The sequence below is a fragment of the Gossypium raimondii genome, chromosome 1 (genome assembly GCF_025698545.1).
Source record: "Gossypium raimondii isolate GPD5lz chromosome 1, ASM2569854v1, whole genome shotgun sequence".
Taxonomy (NCBI): Eukaryota; Viridiplantae; Streptophyta; class Magnoliopsida; order Malvales; family Malvaceae; genus Gossypium; species Gossypium raimondii.
The window spans coordinates 5,758,381-5,784,454 of NC_068565.1; the positions used below are offsets into that span (position 1 = coordinate 5,758,381).

Below are 26,074 nucleotides of genomic sequence, written 5' to 3' on the forward strand. Positions count from 1 at the left end.
GGAAGATGAAATGTATGCATCTTGGGTCTCCACCTCTCTATGAATGCGCTGATGAGTTTCGGGTCCAACTTGCATCCCTGGCCTATATTGGCCACGTGCCAAAAACCTGCTTCCCTTAAGTATTTTTCTATCAACGGTCATGGAGGGCCAGACATATTACGAATATAACATTGTAACACTCGATCTACAAGCTGTTATAAAAAATTATAAAATAAAAATTAATTAAAATTACATAAATGAAAAAAATATTAAATAATATTCAAAAATTGAAATTAACATTTACCATTTTCATTTGTTCGACGGAGATATGTTTATGATCAAGACGAATTAATTCCTCAGCCACAGCTAACACGATCAAATATTTTTGAAATTATAAAAAAAATAATACTAATTTAGAAAAAGATTAAAGGAAATAATTAATTAAAGGGAGCTTTGAGAAATTTAGGGAGAAATGTGAGAGCTTTTTTGAGAAATTTGGAAGAAATGTTGTGTGAAAAAAATAGGAGGGGGGTTTTATAGTTTTTCTTTTGACCGTTGGACCCCCAAATGGTCAATATTTCAAATGACCTTTGGTAAAAAACACGGGATAAAACGCGTTCCTAAGGGAGCGATTTTGCTACGTCAGTAAAGTGCGTCCATGTCAGCACATTTTGTGTTGACATGGCAAAATCACTCCTTCCGGGACGTGTTTTGCTGGAATTTCCCCCTAAAGTGCTCCCACGTGGACGTGTTTTGGAGTTTTTGGTCCATTTCGATAAATAATGAAAAAAGTAGCCTATTTCCGTAAATAAAGTTGGAAATGGGCCTTTATTGGTAAAATGGTCCAATACTTTCTTTTTATTTCTATTTTTTGAGGAAAAAACTTAGAAAATATATGAAATTTTGATGATTCTAAAGTTTTTGGGTTTGTTCTATAATCGATTAAGAGATAATAAAAATATGGTTTTGGTTTGAATCTAGGGCTGATCGATGAAGATTGAATTTTTTTTTGTATGAATATATGGAAGAATGATATGTGAAATTTGTCCTCAAGAAAAACGTGTTGTCTACAGTAATGAGTTATATTAATTTATAAATTTCGGTATGCCTATTATATACAGTTGAAAAGGTATTTGAGTCCTCCTTTTAATGAGATTAACATAAGTGAATATGAGCCATATATGATTGGAAATATATCGAGTTTATTTTGCAATGGTTTAAATGGAGCTAGAATTTATTAGTAAGTGATTAGGCATAATAGTAAGGTACATTACATTCCTAAAGGGAGGATTCAAGTTCAAATCTTGGAGACGATATTGTTGAGAGGAACAATCACGAACCCTGAATATGACCGTAAAACGAACATGAAGAATATAAAAAAAAATGGAGCTAAAATTTGAATTATGCAATTGGGAGATGATAATTATGATATTAGCCATTTTTAGTAAATGTTGTTGAAGTTGCCTAACAACAACAACAATTTTGGAATTTTGTTGCACTTTATTCACAAGGAATCAAAATTTGAGAAACTTTTAAAAAATAACAAATCAGTCCTTTTAACCTTTTTTCGTTACAGACGTAACGAAAAAGTGACATGGCATTTAATCGACTCCTTGCTACCATTAACCGGCCAATTGGAGGGTTAGCATCAGTTTAAGCAGTCTCATTTAAGAGTTTAGGGTTTAGACAGTGAAGAAGAAGAAGAAGAAGTGAAAAATTTTAAATCTCAATCTTTATGACTCAAATCTGAATCAACAAAACAAATAAAACGATGAAACCGAAACCCCCTAACATTAAAACACTTATTTAAGATCCGTCAGAGATATCTTAGTATTGTCAAATAAGGGTGGCGGACGAATGGTGGTGGTGGGTTGGTGCATTGGTAGATGCCGGAAGAGTGTGGTCGTATGGCCTCTAGTAGTAATGATGGTGTAACGGGAGATTCGTACAAAGCAACAAAGGCAAAGTTGTTGGCATCATGAAATATATCGAGGGAGAAAGAGTTGGAGGAAGAGTAAAGGAAGGCTGGGAGAAGGGATTGTTTGGAAGAATCCGAAAGTAAAGGCATTGTTGCAAAATTTGAGAAAAAATGTGTCAAAAATTTACCAATCTATATGACCATTTATGAACTCTTGCAAAGGTTAAGTGCTTTGCAACTAAGTTACCCATCTATATGCCTTTTCATCTATCGACTTTCACTTTAAGAGAAAACTCCTAAAAATATTAGAAACACAAAGAAAAATTCGAAATCAAAATACCCCTATCTACCATCTCCATTACCAGATGTAGATAAAACTTTGGTCACCGCTTCTCCTCTATAGACGAAATAAAATTTTGAGAAACCCGAATGAGATTTTAGATTGATGGAATGAGATTTTGAGAAACCCGGATGAGATTTTGGAGGTAATGGTGATATGCCATTGGTGATGAGTGGAGTTTTGGAGGTTGGGTTTACCTGGGTTTAGAAAGGAAAGTTTTAGTTTTGATGTTTCCTTACAAATTCACCTCTCTTGTCACCGAATGCCATATTAGAATAGGAAAAGCTAGCTAGCAATGAAAATGGCATTTTATTGATTCAGATCCGCCTCACTTGTTTCAGCATTTCCATTTCTTCTTTTTTCTTATTATTCTTCTTTTTTTACAGTTTTGTTTGGTTCTTAAATTGAGTTTTCACTGTGGCTAGTTAACTGGCCATGTTAGCTAGTTAACGGGCCACGTCAGTCATCTTGTTAAGCCTGTAACGGAAGATGTTAACGGATGACTAATTTGTCACTTTTCAATAATGTTAGTGACTGATTTGTTATTTTTTGAAAGTTAAGTGATTGAATTGAAATCAGAGTGACTATTTTATCAGTTGTATCAAAGTTGAGTGACTGTTGGTGTAATTTACCTTTTTAAAAAATATATATAATGTTTTATTTATAAAATGCTTAGAACTACCTATAATCTCTCCCCAATCTTAAAATAAGAGGATAAACACACTTCAAAGTGCTCAAACCCACGTCCTCCAATACTGGCCTCCTATACTGACAACAATGCCAATGTCAACCAAAGTAAGATCTAGTCTACCTAAATCTAAGATTTTTAAAGATAAAATATCATTAAGTCTAATTTCTAAATATTCAAACAGATCATGATTTTGACATTTGTAGCTTAAGATACGATTAATTTAGTATGTTTTGATTAAGTTAGTAGAATTATCGCGTATAAGGTTTTGAGTTATTTGGGATGATTGGTTTATAAAATGAGATAAGTTTATTTATATGGTTTCCAATACATTTTAGCAATCTTAAATATAAGCTAAGTTCATGGCTAGTTTAAGGAGTTTAAATAAGTGATTTTGATATCCATTAAGTGTTTTGATACTCACCTAATATTTCTTAGATTTTGTGTATATTAGTTTTGTCCATTGGTTTCTTAAATTAGATAAAGTATACAAATAAATTATTCTTTTAGAAATATTATTTGATACATTGCGAGTGGGATTTTTTAGACTCCACATGCGAGTTGAGGGTTTGCCTGCTTGTGGAGTCTAAAGAACTCCATTAATAATGTATCAAATAATTACCCTATTTTTATATTAATTTTATAATGTAATTTTCGTTTCGGTATTGAATTTGAGATTTGATGGAACCGATAATTAAAAATTAATTATTTGAAAATTCCATGTTATAAAATTTAGAATATGTTCCATTTTGATATTTGAATCATGCTATTAGTGTAAAATCTTTATGATACTAAAATCATGCAAACCAAAACACTAATATTGCACAAACAATGATTTTAAAATCTTTAGAATGACATTGTTGATGTAAAGATCGAACAAGACGAAGGTTGTGGTGGTGTTGGTCGATTCACCCTATTTAGGACAGGGTGAAGAGTTGATGGTGGTGCCCAAAGTATGTTGATGAGGAGTTTTTCCAAAGAGAAAAAAAGAAGAAGAAAAAGATGAAAAGGAGAGGAAGATGAGAAAGATCATAGAGGGAGCCCCTTCTCTTGTTTTCCTTGTCTTTTTTTATCACCAAGCTTATGGTTATGATAGCCTATTTGTTTAGGTAGTTGTAGAATGTGCGAGATGTGGTAAGTGGATCCCTTGATGAGATTTGATATGTATAATAATATTATATTTGTATAACAATTGGAAAAGTTATAAAATGATCGTATTTGAGAAAAAAATATGAATGAAGTCTCTATGTTGTATGCTTGGAGCTTTTTTTTTTTTACCAATCTCATACTGGCGATGAGTTATAAGACTGCTCGCATATGAGCAAGGCGTTAGTCGAGATACATTGCTTGCTCAATTTAAAATATAAATATGCGCATATTTTTAGTAAATGAATGAATGGCTAGCGAGGAGTGTCAATTATTAAATTACACACATTTGGTACTATAGACAAAGAAATTTTGGACCAATTAGAAAACACCACGTGCCAAGCTAAAATTACCATGAGCGAAACTCAAAATTATTATGGTGAAAATGATGACATTGTATATGTGTCACAAATATTTTTATTTAATTAATTTAAATTAATTAAAAGATAAATATTAAAATTTTTATTATCACTCATTAAAATAAATTAATTAAGTGATAATATCATACGATTATTTTATCTTTAATTAATTAAATTAATAAGACATGAGTAATAAATTAAGTGATAACAGTTGGCTTTATACTTACAGCAATATTACAACCTTTACTAGTTTGCTTCCCTTTTTTGTCAGAGAGAATTTTATATGTAATCTATCCAACAAAGACTAAACAATAATGAATTATTATTGTACATTAATGGCCAAAAAGATTTTTGTTTACATAAGATTTCATAGTATCAGACAAGGACTCTGCTTCTATAGGCCTTCGAAACATGAACACCGGGTAAAATAGAAAGGATATCAGTCCTAAATGAAAAAAATAAATTCCGAGGAATTGGAAAAATGAGAGTAGAAATAGAAAAGAAAAGCTAAATTTATGTCAAATTTGGTACAAGAAATGGGTGATGTTTTTAATGCTATTCTCAGCACTCTTGTCGAACATTAGTTGCCACAGCTCTGGCCCAAAACTTGATTTGTGCCTTCATATCCTTTGCTGAATTCTTGGATACACATGTTGGAATAGGAGGTGGTGCAGGGCCTTGTACCAGCCACGCCTCCGACAAATATGGCTTCTTCACCTTATCTGGTTGCAACTCATCTTCTATCTTATCCCCTTGCAAGCCTGGCAATATGTTCACAATATCAGGGCTCAGGTCTTCCTTGTCGAATGTGAATCCTAAATCCTTGAACCCTTGCAGTTCTTGGAATGCAAGATCGCTATAGCTCTTTTGCAGCATCTTCTTCGGGTTCGAGTGGCGGTACCTCGTGACCGAAGCCTCGTTGGTGTTGTTAATGGCTTCCACCTCTTGGTTCCTCGGTGGTCTAATGCTACACCTTGGCAAGTTTGTTGCCTGCAAAATGCAAATGATACATTCATATATACAATTCGAGATTATATGTATATAGGATCAGATGAGTACCTTGTTATGATTGTGCCTTGGTGGCAATATATCTGGTGAGTCAGCCAATGCTTGTCGGATCAATTTGCTCATTCTTATATCACTGACTTTGGCCTCCATTGAAGAAGGCAAAGAAGGTGTTCTTTGCAAACTATGTCTCGATGATGATGATTCTCTATCAGGCGTCTTTGTCTTATGATCAGAACATGTTGTTGTCGTCGTCGACGTCGTCTTCGATGCTTGCAATGATAATTGCCTGTTCAATTTGATCTTCCCACCATGGTTCTTTTTTGCTTCAACCTGTTCTCCCCTCCCTATACATGGAGGCAACGAGGGTGCACGGACCAAACCATTAGAGCTCTGATTATTATTACATGAATCATTTGACAAAACATCTTGTCTGAAATTCGATGATGTACAAGGATCTGAATAACATCTTGACATCCTCCTTCTCCTGTCGAGTAAGTTCTCGAAAAACCAAGACTCTTCCAAGAGATCAAGAGCTTCGGTTTCCTCCATTACTGCAAAAACTCAATATGAAAAAAGAAAAAAAGACAGATAAGAGGGATCTTTATATTATGTCATCTATTGAATTTGTAATTTTAATTAGAAAAAGGCCAAATGGGTAAGGTTGCCATGTGCTTTTCGAGATCACAACTCATAAAACCCATATTAATATTCGAAGAAAGATTCGGTGGGTACATTTGTTAAGCCTAATAAATATTTTTGGTTAAGTCGAATATTTGATATTTTTTAAGTAAAATTTAGTTAAAATTTGTAAATAAATATAGTGAATTTAAAAAAAATTAGTAATTCTAAATCTAATATAATATGGAAAAAAAAATTGATATCAAATTATGGGGATGTGCTAGTGTTGAGATATAGGGTATGGATTTGCTGTCAATGACAGCGCAGTTCCCATGTGACAAGTCTTACTGTTCATTGAATTATGAAGAATAAAATAATGTGTTGTAAATTGTCTTCTCATCTCATCAGACAAATTGGAAAACAACTCATTGCGTATTGAAAGTGCAGATATATGTGTTGGTTTTTTCTTGGGTGGTTGATTTAGAAGTTGAAGGAGGGTTCAGACTTGTGTTGGTTATTTTCGTGCACAGGTCTCCTTCAATCATGGGATTTGATTTTGTTGGTTTTTGGTTCATCTTTCACGACACCAAGATTAGATGTGTTTTCAACCCTTTATAATTGTATTTTACCTTTTTTTATTTTAAAAATAAATAAATTAGTTTGTTGAATTCAGAAAATATTTTTAGTAAAGTTACATAAAATTTGAAATGTATTAATTTAGTGTGTTTTATTATATAAATTTAGTAAAAATTCTCATTTTGACCCTTTGTTCGGTTTTTATTACTTTTAAAAATATATTATTTTCGTGTCTATTTATTTTATTTTATTTTAGTACATAATGTTTGAAATGTATTATTTTAGTGTGTTTTATATAAATTTAGTAAAAAACCCTTATTTTGGCCTTTTATTCGTATTTTCTTATTTTCGGATTTTATTACTTTCAAAAATATAATATTTTCGTATTTTATTATTTTATATTATTTTAGTACATAATGTTTGAAATGTATTATTTTTGTGTGTTTTTATATAAATTTAGTGAAAAACCCTTATTTTGGCAATTTGTTCGTATTTTTCTCTTTTTTTCAGATTTTATTACTTTCAGTAAATTTACTATTTTTATTTTTATTTATTTATTTTCGTATTTTGTTTTTCCATAAACATATTTTTTCGGTATTTTATTTTTAATACTATTTTTATAAAAAATCTAAAAATAAGAAAACTACGAACAAAGTGGGGTGCCGCCTATGGCCGTGGCACCTTTGGTGCCGCCTCTGCCACTGGCACCATTGGTGCCGCCTATGGCAGTCCCTCCACTATTGTTTGTACCATTTTGGCACATAATAAATTGCTTGTATTATTTTGGTATTTTTTTAATTTTTTTGTATTATTTGTGTAAAAAACCCATAATTGTATTTTACCTTTTATTTTAAAATAAATAAATTAGTTTGGTGAATTTAGAAAATATTTTTAAGTGGAGTCAAAATTAAAAGATTAAATTAAAATTTTATTATTTTTAGGGAGCCTAAAGTATAATTTTACATTTATTATTTTTTAAACTTTTAAAGAATCTAAATGAAAAGTTTCTATTTTAGTGGGGCCGGGCCCCCTGCCAGCCTCCTTGGATACACTCTTGGTCTCTATACTTTAAATAAAAAAACAAACTAATTCATTCAGACTCAATTAAAATTTTCATCCATTTTCACTATTAAAATTTGATGTGATTGATGGAATAATTAGATAGTTTCACATGCCATGCCATGTGTACATCATGACGATGTACAGAGACTAATTTTTAACAGTAAAAACGGATAAAATTTTAACAAAAGGACCAATTTGCTTTTGATCTAACGTATAAGGATTAATTTACCTTTTTTAGTAAAATGACAAAATGCAATCCGACTCCTAGTACAAGAGCCTCCATGATACTTTTACCAAGATAAATGATATATGAATTTTAGTTTAATGTGCAATTTTGTGCATGAAATTTTGATTTGATCTATACTCACTACACCAAAATAGGCTTTTAGCGGCATCTTTTGTGGCGTTTGATAAACAAACGCTGCTAAAAATCGACCATTAGCGGCGCTAATCCTAAAACGCCGCAAAAACCTGAACATTTAGTGGCGTTTTTTAAAAAACGCCGTAAAAGAACATCATTAGTGACTTTTATATGTAAGCGCCGCAAAATACCTTAACCAAAACGCAGCGTTTGGTTTTGAGGTATATTAGTATTAGTGGCGTTTACGAGAAAACGCCGCTAAAGAACAGTATTAGCGGCGTATTACAAAAAGCACCGCAAATATCTTAACCAAAACGCACCGTTTGGTCTTGAGGTAGATTAGAGTTAGTGGCGCTTATTGAAAAACGCCGCAAAATATTGGGATATAGCGGCATTTTGAGAGAAACGCCGGTAGAGGTAAGTAATTTGAGGAAAAAATTTCAGCAAAACTGTACCGTTTTATTTTTTCCTATTATTGCTTTAGTGGCACTCAGTAAAAAAACGCCACAAAAGATACGGATTTCGCGACTGTTGTTAACTATAAGTAACTAATTTGCGGTGTTTCGTTTATAAAAGCCGGAACAAAAATAAGCAAAACGGCTTTGTTTTGTTTCATTATATTGCTTTAGTGGCGCTTGAAGTAAACGCCGCAAATATTTCGGCAAGATGCTTTTCTTGTGTGGTGGAATGTTCGTTAAAACGACGCCACTTTTGATTTTCTGTATTGGTATTAGTAGCGTTTTTGGCAAAACCGCCGCAAAAATAGCCAATTAAAATTTTAGGTTTTACGGTTTAATATTTAAGTTTTATCGTATACGGTTTAGCGTTAATGATTTAAGGGTTACGATGAAAAGTTTTAGCGTTTCGGGTTTATGGTTTATACGAGTTTAATATATATATGCGCTATCACTACTATTCTCGTATTTGATCATAGTTTAAAAGAAGCAGGCGCATGAAATTCAATTTCACTAAATTTCAACTGCAGGAGACAATATTTCAGCATTAAAATTAATAATTAAGGTGATTGTTGCTAAAATCAATGGATACAATGTCGTTTATCATTCTTTCCGTTGAAACGCCCTTTCAAACCTGAGTAAATGCAATTTGCCTTTTTCTTCGACTATAAAGTTATAATTTATATTTTTGAGTTTTAAAATTTGGTTTAATATTCGAAAAATTTCAGGATCGATGGGATATTGAATTCGGATTTATAATATTCAAAGTAAAAACAACGCATAATTAGTAATGTATTGATTTCCAAACATCTCAAGGGTACTAAAATTTTTCTATGTATAACTTAGAGCATAAAATTAAAATTGTAAGACATTATTGGAATAGTGTCAATAATTTATAAATTGGAATGCCGATAGTAGTTAAATAATACATATATACTTACATATATAAAATGTAATTTTTTTAAGATTTGTACAAAAAATGTTAGATCTGTGTCATAATTTTAAACTATTTTAATTGAAATGAAATTAATAATTTCATATTAATGCATCAATTTAAAATAATGTCATAACATTTATCCAATTTGAAAATCCACTAAAAAAAGAAATAGTTATAAATATAGACATATAAAATATTATTAAAAATGAATAACTAGTGGCGTTTTAACACAAAACGCCGCAATAGGTAGGCTTTAGCGGCGTTTCTTTTAAAAACGCCGCAAATAAATTTGCAAAATGGCTTCGTTCTGCTTTCACTATATTCCTTTACTGGCGTTTTCTGATAAAACGCCGCAAATATGTCTGCAATACGACGACAAAACGACGCCGCTTTTGATTGGATCTAGTGGTATTAGCGGCGTTTTTTGAAAAAGCGCCGCAAAAAAGAAATAATATATTGCGATTTCCGTATTAATATTTATAAATAATTGTATGTGGTTTGGGGTTTTAGGGTTCGTTACACAATGTTTATTATTTTAGGATTACAGTTTTGACGATATGGGTTTAGAGTTTAGGTTTACAGCTCGGGGATTTGTGTTCAAGGTTTAGAGTTTACATTTCAGTGTTAATATCAGGTTAGGCAATTTCCGGCTTATAAGATAATGAAATTTAATGTTTTAGGGCTTCATGTTTATGGTTTATGATTTAGCGTTAATTATTTATGGGTTATGATGTTGATTATTGCGTTTCAGATTTAGGATTTTGTACGATTTACAGTTTAGGGTTTAATGTTGTGGCGGTTTTAGGGTTTTTTACTATTTTGATACAAAAGTGAAAAAAAATTCGAATACCATGTTTTTTACTTCTTATTATGTCATTATTAGGTTCAGAACCGACAGGGTTTAGGGAAACATATATATATGCATGGCACGATATCATGTATGATGAAACAGTTTAATATTGTGTACAAGGTAGCGTACGTTATCAAGATTTCCATAACTGAGAACATAAAATTAAAATTGTAAGACGTTATTGGAATGGTGTCAATAATTTATAAATTGGAATGTTGATAGTATTTAAATCATACATATATACTTACATATATAAAATGGAATTTTTTTTAAATTTGTACAAAAAAAAAGAATATGTTAAATTTGAGTCATAATTTTAAACTATTTTAATTGAAATGAAATTAATAATTTCATATTAATGCATCAATTTAAAAAAAATGTCATAACATTTATCCAATTTTAAAATCCATTAAAAGAAGAAATAGTTATAAATATAGACATATAAAATATTATTAAAATTGAGTAATTAGTGGCGTTTTCACTCAAAACGACGCAATAGGTAGGCTTTAGCGGCGTTTATTTTAGAAACGCCGCAAATAAATTTGCAAAACGGCTTCGTTCTGCTTTAACTATATTCCTTTACTGGCGTTTTCTGATAAAACGCCGCAAACTTATTTATCAATTTCAATATTGATAGTATTTAAATTAAGAGTATTTATAAATTTAAATATTTATTAAATCTGTATAATTGAAAAACATGTATTAAATCTGTGCCATATTTTAAAATAATAGTATTGAAAAAAATTAATAATTTCATATTAATGTTTCAATTTAAAAGAATGTCCAAACATTTAACCAATTTAAAAATCAATTAAAATTCAAAATGCTTAAAAATAAGGTGAATATTTAGTGGCGTTTTTAACTAAAATGCCGCAAACGGTAATTAATTATTGAACGACACGTGGCCTTTTCACTGACGCGTTTAGGGTTCAGTGGCGTTTTTGCTCAACGCGCCGCAAACCCGTAAGATTAGTGGCGTTTTTTTTAAGCGCCACAAAAAAAATAATTAAAACGGTGTCGTTTTGAGGGGATATCAGATTTGGGGTATACCCCGCAACCAGCCCCAAATCCCTTTTCAGCCAAATCCCTAAGTCTTTCTGCGATTTCCCCTCATCCTTTCCGATTTCCCCTCATCCTTTCTTCATCTCTTTCACACTTCTGTTATTAAGTTTCGATTCCTAGCAAAAAAACCATTAAAAAGGGTCATTACATCGTATTTGTTGAAATCATTTAACATTATTTGCGGCAAAGAGGAGGGAGAACGTGGAGGAACATCATTTAAGGTTCTCGAATGTCTGATTGTGGTCTTTATACATTGGGTTTTGTCTTATTTTTTATTTTTATTTTGCTTTTTTATTGTTTGGGGATACTGGAATTTAAAAAAATTGTATTTTTCGTGTTTAGGGCTTTCGGTCTTCGACTGTTTCGTTCATCTTCCTGGAGGTACATTACTGCTTCGATTGTTTAGATCTGGTGTGAACGGTTTCATTGGTTTCATCGGTCTTCAACGGTTTCACTTTTCTTCATCCTGCTGAAGGTACAGAACTCATGGTTTTTTTATTTGAGATGCTTTCATTATCAGTGTAACGGGTTAAATGGGTTGGACTAAATGTCAATATTCCATTTCTTCTCTGTTGGTTTCGGTGAAATAATTTGGTGCTATTTTTTTAGTATGAAATTTTGATGTCTACTTTAGGGTTTACTTTAATAATTTATAAAATTGTTCTATTAAATGTGATGCAGCCGATTACATTCCCAGGTAATGAATTGGATATATATTGTTAAATTTTTTTAGGCCATGTACAGCAGTTTCTGTTTGTTTGTTATACTTGTGTTTCATCCATTTTCTTAATGTACTGTTGGAATATATATATAAAGTACATTGGATTGGGAACTGTCATTTACCTTCTTATACATATATATACATATATATATATAAGTGACGAAATGAGATAATATCAAAGTGATACATTAGTAAAGATAATACCCATTTCTCTCTAAGTATAGTTTAATTTGCGAATGAAAATATATATTTTGTTCTAGAATCAGTGTTATGATTTACTACCTATTCTTGTTCTAAATTGTAATCCATCCATACTATGTTGCTATGGTATTGTATCCCATTGTGTTGATTTAACATGTTCAATTTCAAAATTAGGCCAGCATGGAACGCATAATTTTGAATTATTGTTTTGAGTGATTATGACGGTTTTTTATCTTAATTTTCATATGGATTAAATCCAACCTCTAATATGATTTTAATATTTTACTTAATTGTCTATTTTCATATGTTTTTCTCGCCACTTACTATGACTATTTATTAATTTAATAATGTGTGTTAGAAGATAATGTTGGGTTCTGATTTCATTTTGTGGTTTGTAAACTAGTAATTCCGCTTTTAAACTTTCGATTTATGGTTTGTAAGTTGATTCATAATCAGTCCGCTTACGCTTTGCTTAAATCGCAAGATGTACCTCATGTGTTAGGTTTTATTTTCCATGTTAATATTTTCTAGCAGCAACTTAGAAAGGAATATGTAATATGTTCGTATAAAAACGCAATCATTTGTGCAAGTAACATAAAAAATTTGGACGGAAATATATATATCATAAATACGATAATTTATATTCTTTTTACATATTACATATATTAATATGGACATGTAACCTGTATTTAAATTTTGACATAATAATAACATTTTAAATTTTCTATTAAAACCAATAATCATAAGTATTGTTTTATTTTCTATATAAGTTTTCTAAATTTATAAGTTTTGTAAATAATTATTCTAAATTTATTAGTATAAAATTTAGTAGTATTAAATTTATAAGTTTTCTAAAAAGTGTTCTAGATTTATTATTAATAAAATTTATAAGTATCAATTTTACACGTTTTGTAAATAATTATATATATTTTTTAAATTTAAATATTTTATTTCTATAAGATATATATTGTTTTAATATACATAACCAAAATAACTCCAATTTAACAATCATACGATAACTTATAAATAATTTTACAGCATACATAACTCTTTGACAATCATTTGCTTACTTAATACATAATAACACAATGCATAATTGGTATATAAGCTTGCATAACTTACATAATAACTTCCATAACGTATATATAATAACATAATAAATTACATAATACATAATAACATAATACATAACTTATATATAAGCTTGTATAACTTACATAATAACTTTCATAACTTATATATAATCGATAATACATTACATAATACATAATAACATAATACATAACTTATATTATAATCTTGCACAACTTACATAATAACTTCCATAACTTAATACACCACTTAAATAACTTACATGGGTTATACACGTACATAGCTTACATAATATATAAACATATATAGAAACCGACATAAATTAAATAACTTACATAACTTACATAAATTAAATTACTTACATAACTTACATTATACATAACCTTCTTAACTTACATTATACACGACTCACATAATTAATATTATACACAACTTACATAATAACTTTTTTACATAACTTACATTACTTACAGTACTTACATAATACATAACTTACATAATACATAAAAATATATCATATCACAAATTTCCGTAATTCATTTATGGTTATAACTGGCGTTTTAACTTACCCGTGCAAATTATTGTCAACGTCAGACTTCAAGAATTAAGAAATGGACCCGTCTTGGATGAATTTGTCAAGGGTTAGCAACGATTATCGAAATGGAGTACAGTATTTTCTAAATTTTGCATTTCAATATGCAAGCCAAGAGAACATGATTCTTTGCCCCTGTAAGAAGTGTGTCAACATAAACTGGCATTATCATGAGGTTGTATACGAGTATCTAATTGTTGATGGGTTTGTTCGGGGTTATAAACAATGGTTATTTCATGGAGAATGCCCGCCTAGTACTTTCTCTTCAACGATGGATGTATTTTATTCTGGCACTGCTTACCATCAGTCTGATAGAGGGGATGACATGGAAGGTATGTTGCGGGATGCATTTAATATGCACAATCATGGTGTCCAGTCGTTCCGAGCGGACTTTGTGCCTTCTGATGATTGTAATATTGGGAGAAATGTTTTTACCAAATCGGGAAGTAGTGTACCTCATGAAGAGCCGAATGAAGAAGCGGCGAAGTTCTACGGCTTTCCCAAGGTCCAAATCGAGTGGTTAAAAGATATAGTGCGTTCCTTATAAACGGATTCAGATTTCATACAAAATATCGTGAGAGGTTGAGGAGAACGCAAAATTGTGGAATAGTTGTCAATTCTGCAATTACAAGTTATGCTAGTGCTAGGGACAATAATCCTGTCAAGGGAAATGTGGAATATTTCAGACATCTTACTGACATTTTAGCACGAAATCCGAATATGTTGCCTATCAACTATGAGTCATGGCACCAAATGCCCGATAGCAACAAAAACCAAGCCCTCGATAATATTAAGGTAACACAAAATGTTAATGTCATCTGTAATGCTTGGGAAGTAGTTTCATTTATATTTACTTTATTAACTTGTGTTTTTTGTTTTTTGTAGGCGAGGTTTGCTTTAGAGGTCTCGGATGCTTATGTAAAGAAGGCATTGGGAAAAAGATGGAGAGACAATAAAAGTACTTTGAAGAAAAATTATTATAAGACAAAAACAACCCTCGATGAGAAATTGCAAAATGTCCCGCCGGGTATGTTGAGGTACCAATGGGAAGATGCGGTTAGATTTTGGCATTCGAAGAAAGGCGAGGTATGACGTACTTCCAAACTATTGTAATTATTTTGGTTTACAGTATTTTCTATTTACGTACTAAGAATTGCATAACGTAGGATCGTGAACAAGTTGGAAAAAGCAGCAGGCAGAAACAAAAATTCTCCCACACAACCGGGTCGAGAAGTTTTGTATGTGTAGCTGAGGCGGAGGTATTTTTAATTTTTTAATATTGTCAAATATGTATAACTTTCTATTAAATAATATTTTTACTACTATATTGTAGGAACTGTCGTCCGATCAAAAAGTTGGATGCCTTCAACTTTTTGAAATTACACATAGGAAGAAAGATGGATCTCCCATGACTCCTGAAGCTGCTGAAATAATGGTACGTTTACTTAATACGATTTGACTTGATTTAGTTATTTATAGTGTTTATTTTCTAATGGTTTAATTCATTGCTTGTAATGCGACTATTTTTATGTTGCATATGTTTTTTAATATATAATATTGCGTTCCTAACTATGTGATTTATTTATTAGGAAAAACTAAAGGATAAAAATGCGGAGTATGAAGCGATTGCTTCTAGTGATAGTTCTGTTCATCTTGAAGACATTGATAACCGGATTATTACTTAAGTTTTGGGTCCTGAAAGGTATGGTCGGGTTCGATTTCAAGGATCTTTTGTTAGCCCAACCCAATATTTTGGATCCAGCTCGCACCAATACATGGCTTCGGGGAGTCAGGCTCAAGCTGAAGTTCAGAGGTTAAAAGACCAGATGGCTCAGATGCAAGCGACCACAGTTGAGGTTCAAAGGAAATATGAAGAACTCCAGCTACAACTTAAAGAAGAGGCGGCAGCGAGGGAAGCGGAGGCTGTAGCGAGAGAAGCAGAGCAGAGCAAAAAGTACGACGAACTCAAAGAAGTAGCCCAGATTATGATGAAGATGTTTCATCAGAATTTCCACCAATCATAGTGTATGGCATAAATATTTTATCATTTTAACATTTAATATTTTGCAAAAATAATATGAATTCACTTTTATTTATTGATATTAATATTATTTTATTCGCTTAATTTGAAATATTATATAAATTTATTGCTTTTGGTGGTTTAGATCTGGTTGCTTTTGATTTGTTGCTATAGGAGGCTGAAAAATAAAAAATTTAATATAAAAAATCCCCAAAATAGTGGCGTTTTTGTAAAAAAACGCTGCTAAAGAACATGTTCTTTAGCGGCGCTTAGAAAAAAATGCTGCTAAAGAACATGTTCTTTAATGGCGCTTAGTAAAAAACGCCGCTAAAGACCATGTTCTTTAGCGGCGCTTAGAGAAAACGCCGCTAAATAACATGTTCTTTAGCGTTTTTCTTAAGCGCACTAAAGAACATGGTCTTTAGCGGCGTTTTTTACTAAGCGCCGCTAAAGAATATGTTCTTTAGCGGCGTTTTTGTTTATAAACGCTGCAAACGTTTGCGACGTTTTCGTTAGCAGCCTTTTTTGCGGCGCTTGTGGAAGCGCCGCAAATACATTTAGTGGCATTAAAAAGCGCCGCTAAAGGCCTAAAAAAACGCCGCTAAAGACCTGTTTTGGTGTAGTGACTAATTATTAACATAATTATTGATATATCACCATTTTATATTTATATATTGCATGCACAAATAATTATATTTATCCAATATAAAAATAAATTGATGTATTTATTTCTTTAAATGTGTATGATTGAATCAAAATTAAAAATTTATATATAAGTTTGAAACACAACCAAAGTTTCATGTGTGTAATTGCACCAAATCAAAGTTCATGTATCAAATTGTATATTTAATCAAATTTTAATACTATAATTATAATAAATATATAAAATTAATAATTATTAAAATCTATAAAGTTTTAACTTTAATGATAATATAAAATATATAAGAACAAAATATGTGAATTTAATAATACGATAACCTATGTTATACTTATCACAAAAGATTAAACATGATTTATTATGCTATATTAATAACATTACTAATAAATTTAATTTTAAATCATATATCTTTTAATAAAAAATTATCTATAACAATATAAATTAGAAAATTTAAATTTTATTTAACAATTAAACAAAAATAAAATATTCAAATAGAATATATTAATAAAAATATGTTCTAAAATTCTTATGTAAAGTTATACAAATATATAAAAAATCTGAAATTCATAAAATTTTGGAGAGTAGAGGAAGGAGGGATGGTAGGGTTACGCTCATGATTCACTCACGAGTTTATCATTTTAGATTTAAGATTTTAGGTTTACTTTTAGCTTTTTATTGATTAAAGTTTATTGGTTTTATTGATATTAAAAATTTATTAATATTATCATTTTCTATTCATTTTTAATTTGGATTGATTTTATTTTTATTTAAGTTTGGTTTTGAATGAGTTTTAAATTGAGTTTAGATTTGGGTTTGGTTGGTATTGCCCCAATATTATTGGGTTTGAGTTTAAATATATATATTATATTTAATAGGTGTAGAATTAATTAATTCGGTTTAAACAGTTTTGAATTTCAAAACTGAAATCAAACCGAATCGATAATCCTAAATTAGCCGATTACTTAATTCGACCTTAAACTGAAATTGATATGCTAATACACAATATTATAACATATAACTATTACTAAAACTATTAATACATATATAACTATTAGTATATTACATAATGTTATATACTATATGATATGATATAGCATTCTATAACATAGTAAAAGAGTTAACTTTCAATATATGAAAAGTAAATAATAAACAATAATATATCATGTACTACTATTATATTTTAGATTATAATAAAAGATATAGTATTACACAATATTATAATGTTTAACCATTGATACAAATATATATAAACTATTAATATATTATATACTTTATAACAACGTTAAAATTAGAATGTCAAGTTAACGAATTTAATAGAAAATTTTAATGGTGTTAACAACTTAACCTAAATTTTTAAATTCAAAAGGACTAAATTCTTGAAAACAAAGATATAGGGACTAAGTTCCAAATATAAAGAAAGTACATAAACTTGGAGAATATTGTAATATTTAAAATTTAACTCAATAAGTTAGCCAAAAATAATTAAACTGAACTTGAAATGTGGGTTGAAAACCATACTAGTTATAATTATTAGTGTTGAGATTCTTCTTACAAAAACTTGAGAGTAAATTATTTTGTAATATTATAATTGTTGACGTGTGAAGCTAGTAAGGAAAAGTAGGTGATGGTGATGACGACGGTTCACCCTAATGGGGTGAATAGCCGCAACGTTCAAGGATGAAGAGAGGTTAGGGGAGAGAGAGAGACTCTTAGTACTTGATGTTGTGTTCAATTATCTCTTTAGTGTTGTGAGTACGCTTATATATGGGAGATCAGGTATGCCACATATCTAGATCTCATTAGCAACAAAATTACACGTCTTTTTGCAAAGGTGGCAATGTGACCTTTTAGGTTGATAACCTGATGCATCAAGGCAATAAAGTAATCAATGAGCTCAATGTTTCATGTGTTCCCAACAGAGGTAGTCTTGTGCGGAGATCCTTTGAGGTCTTCCTGGTGTGAAATTTGTCTAGTAGGGACACATGTAAGGCCCATGGAGGTGATATAACAATAAAAAAAAATTCAATTGCAAATGTTCAAAGTTCAGGTCACAATCTTACTATTGAACCAATACCTCGTGGATGACCAACTTATTTATTAGAGATGACAAATTCAACCAACACAATCTTTTATTCTATAATTTTCTTAAACTATTTTTAAAATTTTAAAAACAAATCCCTCATGCACTCTACATAAACCCATAATAAGTATCTCGTGATCTAACTTGATTTGTCGTATTGTGTAATGAGACATAACTCAGAATTATCTTATTTAAGTACACACAAATTCCTCAAAGTTTTGTTACTTTTATGTGCACCTCAACATATTCAAATCTAATACATAACACACAAATAAGTGTATAGTGAAAAAAATATATGCGATTGATTTAGTAGATGAATTAGAATTATCACTATTAAAGAATCTGTAGATTGCCAACAATCTCTTAACCTAGTGGCAAAAATAGTATGTTGTAGGCATGAGAATTTGAGTCTAATCTCAAGCAACCTCATTTCTCTCTCGAACTTGTAGATATTCAAAGAAAATAATTTTAAATTATATTGTAACAATATAGTCCACCAAGTCGAATCAAATCATCACAATCTATAAATCTTTTAACACCATCAATGTAATCAAAGCAATTATTGAATTGATATTTTAATTTTAGATTGTAATCTTTTTATACCAAAAATAAGTACCGCCAAAATTAATTAAATTTATTTCTTTTTATTACTCGCTTAAATCACATTTATCATTGGTTGAAATAAATCATAGGTGATTTTAATGCTTTTATTGGTTTTAAGTGATTAAAACGATTTATTTAGGATGTTTGAGTTTGATAATTATTTTAGGAGTTATTTTTCATATTAATTACTTGTAATTTCAATTTGTAAATAGGTATCTCGTTCGCCCTTTTTATTCACTGATGGATGAAATCTATTTTTATTTGTGAGTGTCGAGAGTTTGAGAAATTTAACTTTTGTTTTCATTAAAATTTGTTGCTTTTTAAGCTTTTTAAAGTTTGCAAAGTTTTCCACTTCAAATATCCAATTATCGTTCTTTCTAAAAGTACTTGTATAGAGAATTCATCATATGATGAATGGCATTTTCGAGAACAAGAGTTCCACAAAACACTTCTGTCCATTTAAATTTCTATTTTATCTGTTATATCAAATGTTTAATTTGCCAGAGTTACGTTTCCAACCCAAGCTATAGTTTATAGAGACAAATTATACATCGGTGATCACCAACCCGAGTTCTAGATAGGATCCAGGTCACCTATTTGTGATTCGGATAGATCCCACCAGATGATTGAATACAAGGCGAACCGCGAGAGAACAACAAGGGGAGTTCACGGATCCAGCTCGCAAGGCAAGCTCGCATGAACCAAGAGAAGGCCACAGTCTCAATTCGCATGCATGCGTTCAAGGAGCTCACAGAAGGGAGACCGCGTGCTCCGCAACGACCCAAAGTGAAACACGTATCTACCAGGCCTAAGCCCGCACGAGATGTCAGTACTAGGAATAGAAAGGACCACGTGCTCCGCAGGTGACCCAGAGTGAGACATGTGTCCAGCCGGCCTGAAGCCCGCACGAAATGTCAGCACTAGGAACAAAAAGAACCGCGTCCACCACAGGTGATCCAGAGTGAGACACGTGTCCAGCAAGCCTAAAGCCTACACGAATTGTCAGTACTAAGAACAACGAAGTCAAGACAAAACAGTAGAGTCATATCGTGAACTATAATAACATGTATAAATACTCAAATATTCCATTAATGAGACACGAGATAAATTACTCAACAAGATAATAGATGGTGCACAATAAACCAGTTGTAAAACGATAGAGATGGACAATAAATAGTAATATTTGGACCACCCGTTTTGTTATTTTCTTAGACAATAAATAGAAATATTTGGACTCGTTAGTTTCTTTAACTAACACTTGGCCTTAAAAATTTTTCACATGATTTTCATGAGTAGACAATGGTAGGGGTGAGCAAAACTCGATTCGACTCGAAAAAATTAAAAAAAAATTTGAATTTCAAGTTAAACGAATCGAGTTATTTGAGTCAACTCGAAATTTTTTTCAAATTTCGAGTTCGAATCGAGTTTGGTTTTCAAATTTGATTAACTCGAATAATTCGAATAAACCGAATATCAAACTATAATAATTTACATTATTATCCCAAACTCCTAAACCTCTTCAGTTTCCTCCTAAAACTTTTACTACCTCCCACTTTCCCTGATAACTTTTGCTCCATTCCCATCCTACCCCCTTCTATCCCAAACCCATTCCGCCTGTAACACCCCAAACCCGATCTAAATGTTATGACCGAATCTGGCGAAGTCACATTGTAACACCCCTTACCCGTATTCGACGCCGGAATAGGGTACGAGGCATTACTAGAAGACATACATTTGCAATCGTATTAAACCGAGTTACAAAATTTCATCTGAATTAAAACTTTTAAATTATTAACGTTCTTTTATAATTCTTTACAACATATCCTCGAAATATTATATTCATAACAAATAGGGCCTACGAGACTCGATTTTTACACATGTAATTCAAAGCTTCATTTCCATTTCATTCAATTCACAATTTCTCATGTTCACAATTCAAATCAATTTCTCAATCCAATATATATATTTCAATCATCTAAGAATATAATTCAAGTTACACGAACTTACCAGGCTAAATTACAGAAATACCAAAATTCAGGAACATTTTGGTAATTTTCTATTTTCCTCGAATTTCCACTCAATCTTGATATAAATTAATATTTCATTCAATTTATTAATTTAAATAATAAAACAATTCATTTCATACAATTTGGTCACTTTTTGACATTTTTACAAATTTACCTTTAAAATATTACTTTTATTCAATTTAGTCATTGAACCTAAAGCATGCAAATTAGCCATTTTTAATGAAAACGCATGCTAGTTGAATAATCATATATTTTCCTCCTCCTCCTCTCCATTCCACATCCTTAATGTATATAACATGCTTATATGTAACATTATCTATAATTTCACTATTTATTTGTTCATTCAAAGCTGTCCACTTGAGTCATTGTCACAAAATTATTTATGTCTTGAGCTACAGAAATCCGAATTAAGATCCGAAATTTTTTTTTCTGAAACTAGACTCACATATCTTATTACCATAAAATTTTTATAATTTTTTGTTTAGCCAATAAGTACAGTTTATTCTTTAAATTCATCCATATTCTGCTGTTTGACAGTTTTGACCCTTCTTCACTAAAAATTAATTATCTCCTCGTACAATATTCGGATAATGTTACCGTCTATTTCTATTGAAAATATACTCATTCAATATTTTAAACATATAAATTTAAGCCCCTAATCATTTTTCTCCAATTTTTGATGATTTTTCAAAGTCAGAACAGGGGAACCCGAAATCATTCTGACCTTATCTCACAAAATTTATTATAACTCATTATTTAAAATTCCATTGCTTACAAAGTTTCTTCTATGAGAAACTAGGATCAATAAGATTTAATTCAATATTTTTTTCATCCTCTAATTCAATTTTCACGATTTATGGTGATTTTTCAAAGTTAGACTACTGCTGTTGTCCAAAACTGTTTTAGTGCAAGATGTTGATTACTAGGTGTATAACTCCCTTATTCCCTTTCTCTATAATATTTCCCATCACTTTCACTTATTTTTCTTCACTAATATATCAAGAACATAAGACCTTATATAAGAAAACTCTACTATAACATTATTTCCATACTTTTCAATAATATCAAACTTAAAAATATATTGAAATCTTGATGTTCTTACCTTATGTTATTGATTTCAATCTTTAACTTGATTTTCTCTCTCCTCCAGCTTCTATTTCTTGAATCTAACTTGATATTCTAGCTCCCCATTGTCTTCTTGTTATTTTTCTCTCTTGGAAGCTATAAAAATTCTTTTGATTTCTAAGTGAAAATAGTAAATTTTTGGTGGAAGGACCAAATTGTAAAGAAAGTAAAACTTTTTTTTTTCCTCTCTTCCCACGTTGGTTGCATGGAAGAAGATGAAGATTCTTCATCTTTCCTTCCATATATATACTAAATAGAATAATAATAAAATAATAAAATATTATTTAAAAATCAAATTAAAATATTAATAAACTAATATTTATTTAATTAATTAATCTAAAATATCACCAACATCATCATTGCCTTCTAGATTTCTCTCTTTCTAATTGACCATTTTACCCTTCAAAATCTTTAAAATTCCTTCCTTGAGTCATCAATTAATTTGGTAAAATTGTGATTTAGTCCCTCAAAATTCTTTATCTTTTCAATTTGGTCCTAATTCATCCATTTTCCTTAGTTTCTAGATTATTCCACCCTTAAAATATTTACAATATTGGTCCTTCAAATTTTTTGTATTTACCCTTTAACCCCTCAAATTTTGAGTATTTACTCTTGGGCAACAAAACTTTCCTCACTTTTGCGATTTAATCCTTTCTTGAATTAATATGCCATAATATAATTCCCAATGTTGCCATAACTCAAAATTTCCCTTTTTGTCACCTTATTTCCTTATTTTACTATCAAGGATACCTATTTTTTTACTGTAATAATTTTCGGGGTATTACAGTAGTAATTTTCGGGATATTACACCCCATTTTTTTTTGAATATTTCCCTCTCCAAAATTTACTCCTCCCATTTATTCTCTCCCCCCCCCCCCCCAAATTTTACTCCCTCAACCTCTAAAACTTTTTATTTTCCCCCTAAACTTTTACTTCTCACCCTTTACCCCTAAATAAAAAATTAAAATCATCCAAAAAAAATTCTTAAACCTAAATAATAATTTTATTTATATCTACTATTTATATTATTAAATTAAATTCCACATTTTTTACTATTTATATTATTGAATTGTTTTATCATATTGAATATTTATAAATTTTTGCTAAAATTGAATTATTGATCTTGTCATAAAATATTTGTGTTAAAATTTTATGTTGGTATCAATTTCACATTTTATCTTTTAAGAAACTTTTATTAAAAATTACATTTTTACATTTAATATATTTTTTAATTTCAAAATATATAGTGACAAGAATCGAAGATAATTGAAGCAACTAATCAAGCAAAGAAGTTAACCCGTATATAAAAGATTAATAAATAAATTATAAGGAGATTAAAGTTAATAATAAATTTGATTACAATGGGGAAATTTGATTAAGGTGGATGACAGTGATTACAAGGGCCTAAAATAAATTTTTTTAATTTAACTCGAACAAATATATTCGATTCGATTTGATTCGAATTCCATTTCACTTGACTCGATTTGAGAAAATTTCAAATCGAGTTAGGATGATAAAATATGATTCGTCAACTTGATTAACTCGAAATTTTTTCATTCGATTCGATTCGTTTTGATCGAACGCTCACCTCTAGACAATGGATTCAGTTGGCATTGCATGGGCTCGGTATGTCATAACTGTGTGCATGGTAGTTGATACTACTCTATTCATATTTATATTTTATTTCTACCTTCAAAAAAGCATATACATTAGTTTCTTGATTGAGTTTAGTGTCATATTGAATATATAAGTTATATGATTTTATTTTTTAAAAATTTATAACTCACAACGTTATCAACAATTATATAAAAAGCATCCATTACAAGTATTGAATTAAACTAAGGATTCTTTTAGATGGGTGATATATTTACTTGCAGTTAGTGTAAAAACAGTAGTGACGGTGAGATTAGACACTTTAGTGATACTGTAACGTGAGACAAAAAGAAAAATTAAACGCACCGTACTGAAAGTAAACGCATATAAAAAGATCCTAACTCAACAAATAACTTACTCATACCTCAAAATTCCCCAAACTTCCTATTTTACAGATAAGTTAATGTCTCATTGGCATAAGTTATGTGATATTAATTGTTCTTTTATATAGCAAAGACACTAAAAATAAGAAGATTTTTCTTTTCTTTTTTCTTAAAAAAAATTTATACAAATTTGTGATTGTGTAATAATCGAAGTTAAATATTTGATTTACGGGACTATTTTTTTGGGGTAATTAAAATGATTCAATTGCATCAACTAAACCAATATTAGTTAAATGGTTATTCAACAACATTCTATCTTGGTGCAGCATGTCCATCATAATCGCAAGAGGTAATAAGATTCTCAGAATGTAATGTTATTTAGCATATTATTGAATATGTTATATTACCTTGTTTGGTTCATTTACTTAGAATGTAAGGTATTGTCCAAGTATGTTTACATTACTTTATTTGGTTCATTTAGTTAAAATATAAAGTATTGCTATTTGACAGATGAAATGTAAAATTATCTAAAACACATTTTACTAAATTGTCTTTATTATAAAATTTGCTTTTTGTAAAACATGTATAAATAAAGAAGTTGAAACAATTTTAGACATCATTATCATACTAATTAATCATGGGTACTTAACTTCTTTTTTTTTTTGAAAATGTAAATTTATTAATTCATTCCATGAATGGAACCATACAATTTGGGGAGGGAAAAAAAAGACAACAAACACTCATCATCGACGATGAAGGAGAAACTCCATCAATATAACAAAGGCTTCAACCACATCATTAATAGAACATTACGACACATGGACAATCGACTTTGCCACAATTTAAGCACGACATATCTAGAGCGATTACAAGGGAAATCAACCCCGAATGGTCCAAAGCGACGGACAAAATCAGTAAAGCGTCCTAAAAAATTTGTACAAGACAAGACAAAAACTTCTAAAAGTAAAATTTATTAAACAATGAAAAAAAACATACAAACTGTTGGACAAAACATGTTAGCGAACAAAATATATAAAATATAAACAAACAATTATTTATATATATAAATAAAATATAAATAGAATAATTTATATTTAAATTGTCAAATACGTAAACCAATAAAAATCGTAACAAAAAGTTGAAATTGAAAACAAGAATAGAGATTTACTAAACGTTGAGGCTTGTTTAACACAGTTTCCTTAAGACAGATTTGGCCGCTCTTACGGTACTTAGAGAAACATCAGTCGAATGTCTCCCATGATACAACAACACAATGATCAAAGCAGTAGCACATCTGCAACGATCAACGAACAAAAGTTACATTTTTCTATCACTAGAACGTTGGAAATATGGAGAGGAAAAAAAAGAATTTTGAGAACAAAATTAATTCAGTGTGAGGGGAAAAATTCTTTAAAATTCAAAGCTTTTTATAGGCATTTAGGATGATGGAGTTTTTGGATTATGTCTGCTGAGGAAAAATAATTTTGTGTTGGGCTAAAATAGCCAAAACATATTTTGGATCTGACCAGTCTAATCATTTCGCATCTCCAACCCCAACAAATTTAGACCTACACCCTCTATGCACGAGGCAAAATTCCAATTGTAATCGTTCAATTATTC

At 30.3% G+C, this 26,074-nt stretch overlaps 1 protein-coding gene across 1 annotated transcript; it reads right to left on the reverse strand.

Annotated features, from left to right (window-relative positions):
- Positions 1 to 4,735: 4,735 nt before the first annotated feature.
- On the reverse strand, positions 4,736 to 6,111 carry LOC105778718 (hypothetical protein). Its single transcript, XM_012602473.2, has 2 exons — positions 5,490 to 6,111; positions 4,736 to 5,420 (listed from the first exon to the last, which is right to left on the reverse strand). The coding sequence occupies exons 1-2, from the start codon at positions 5,985 to 5,987 to the stop codon at positions 4,992 to 4,994; spliced, it is 927 nt and encodes a 308-aa protein (XP_012457927.1). The 5' UTR covers positions 5,988 to 6,111; the 3' UTR covers positions 4,736 to 4,991.
- Between the last annotated feature and the right edge of the window lie 19,963 nt (positions 6,112 to 26,074).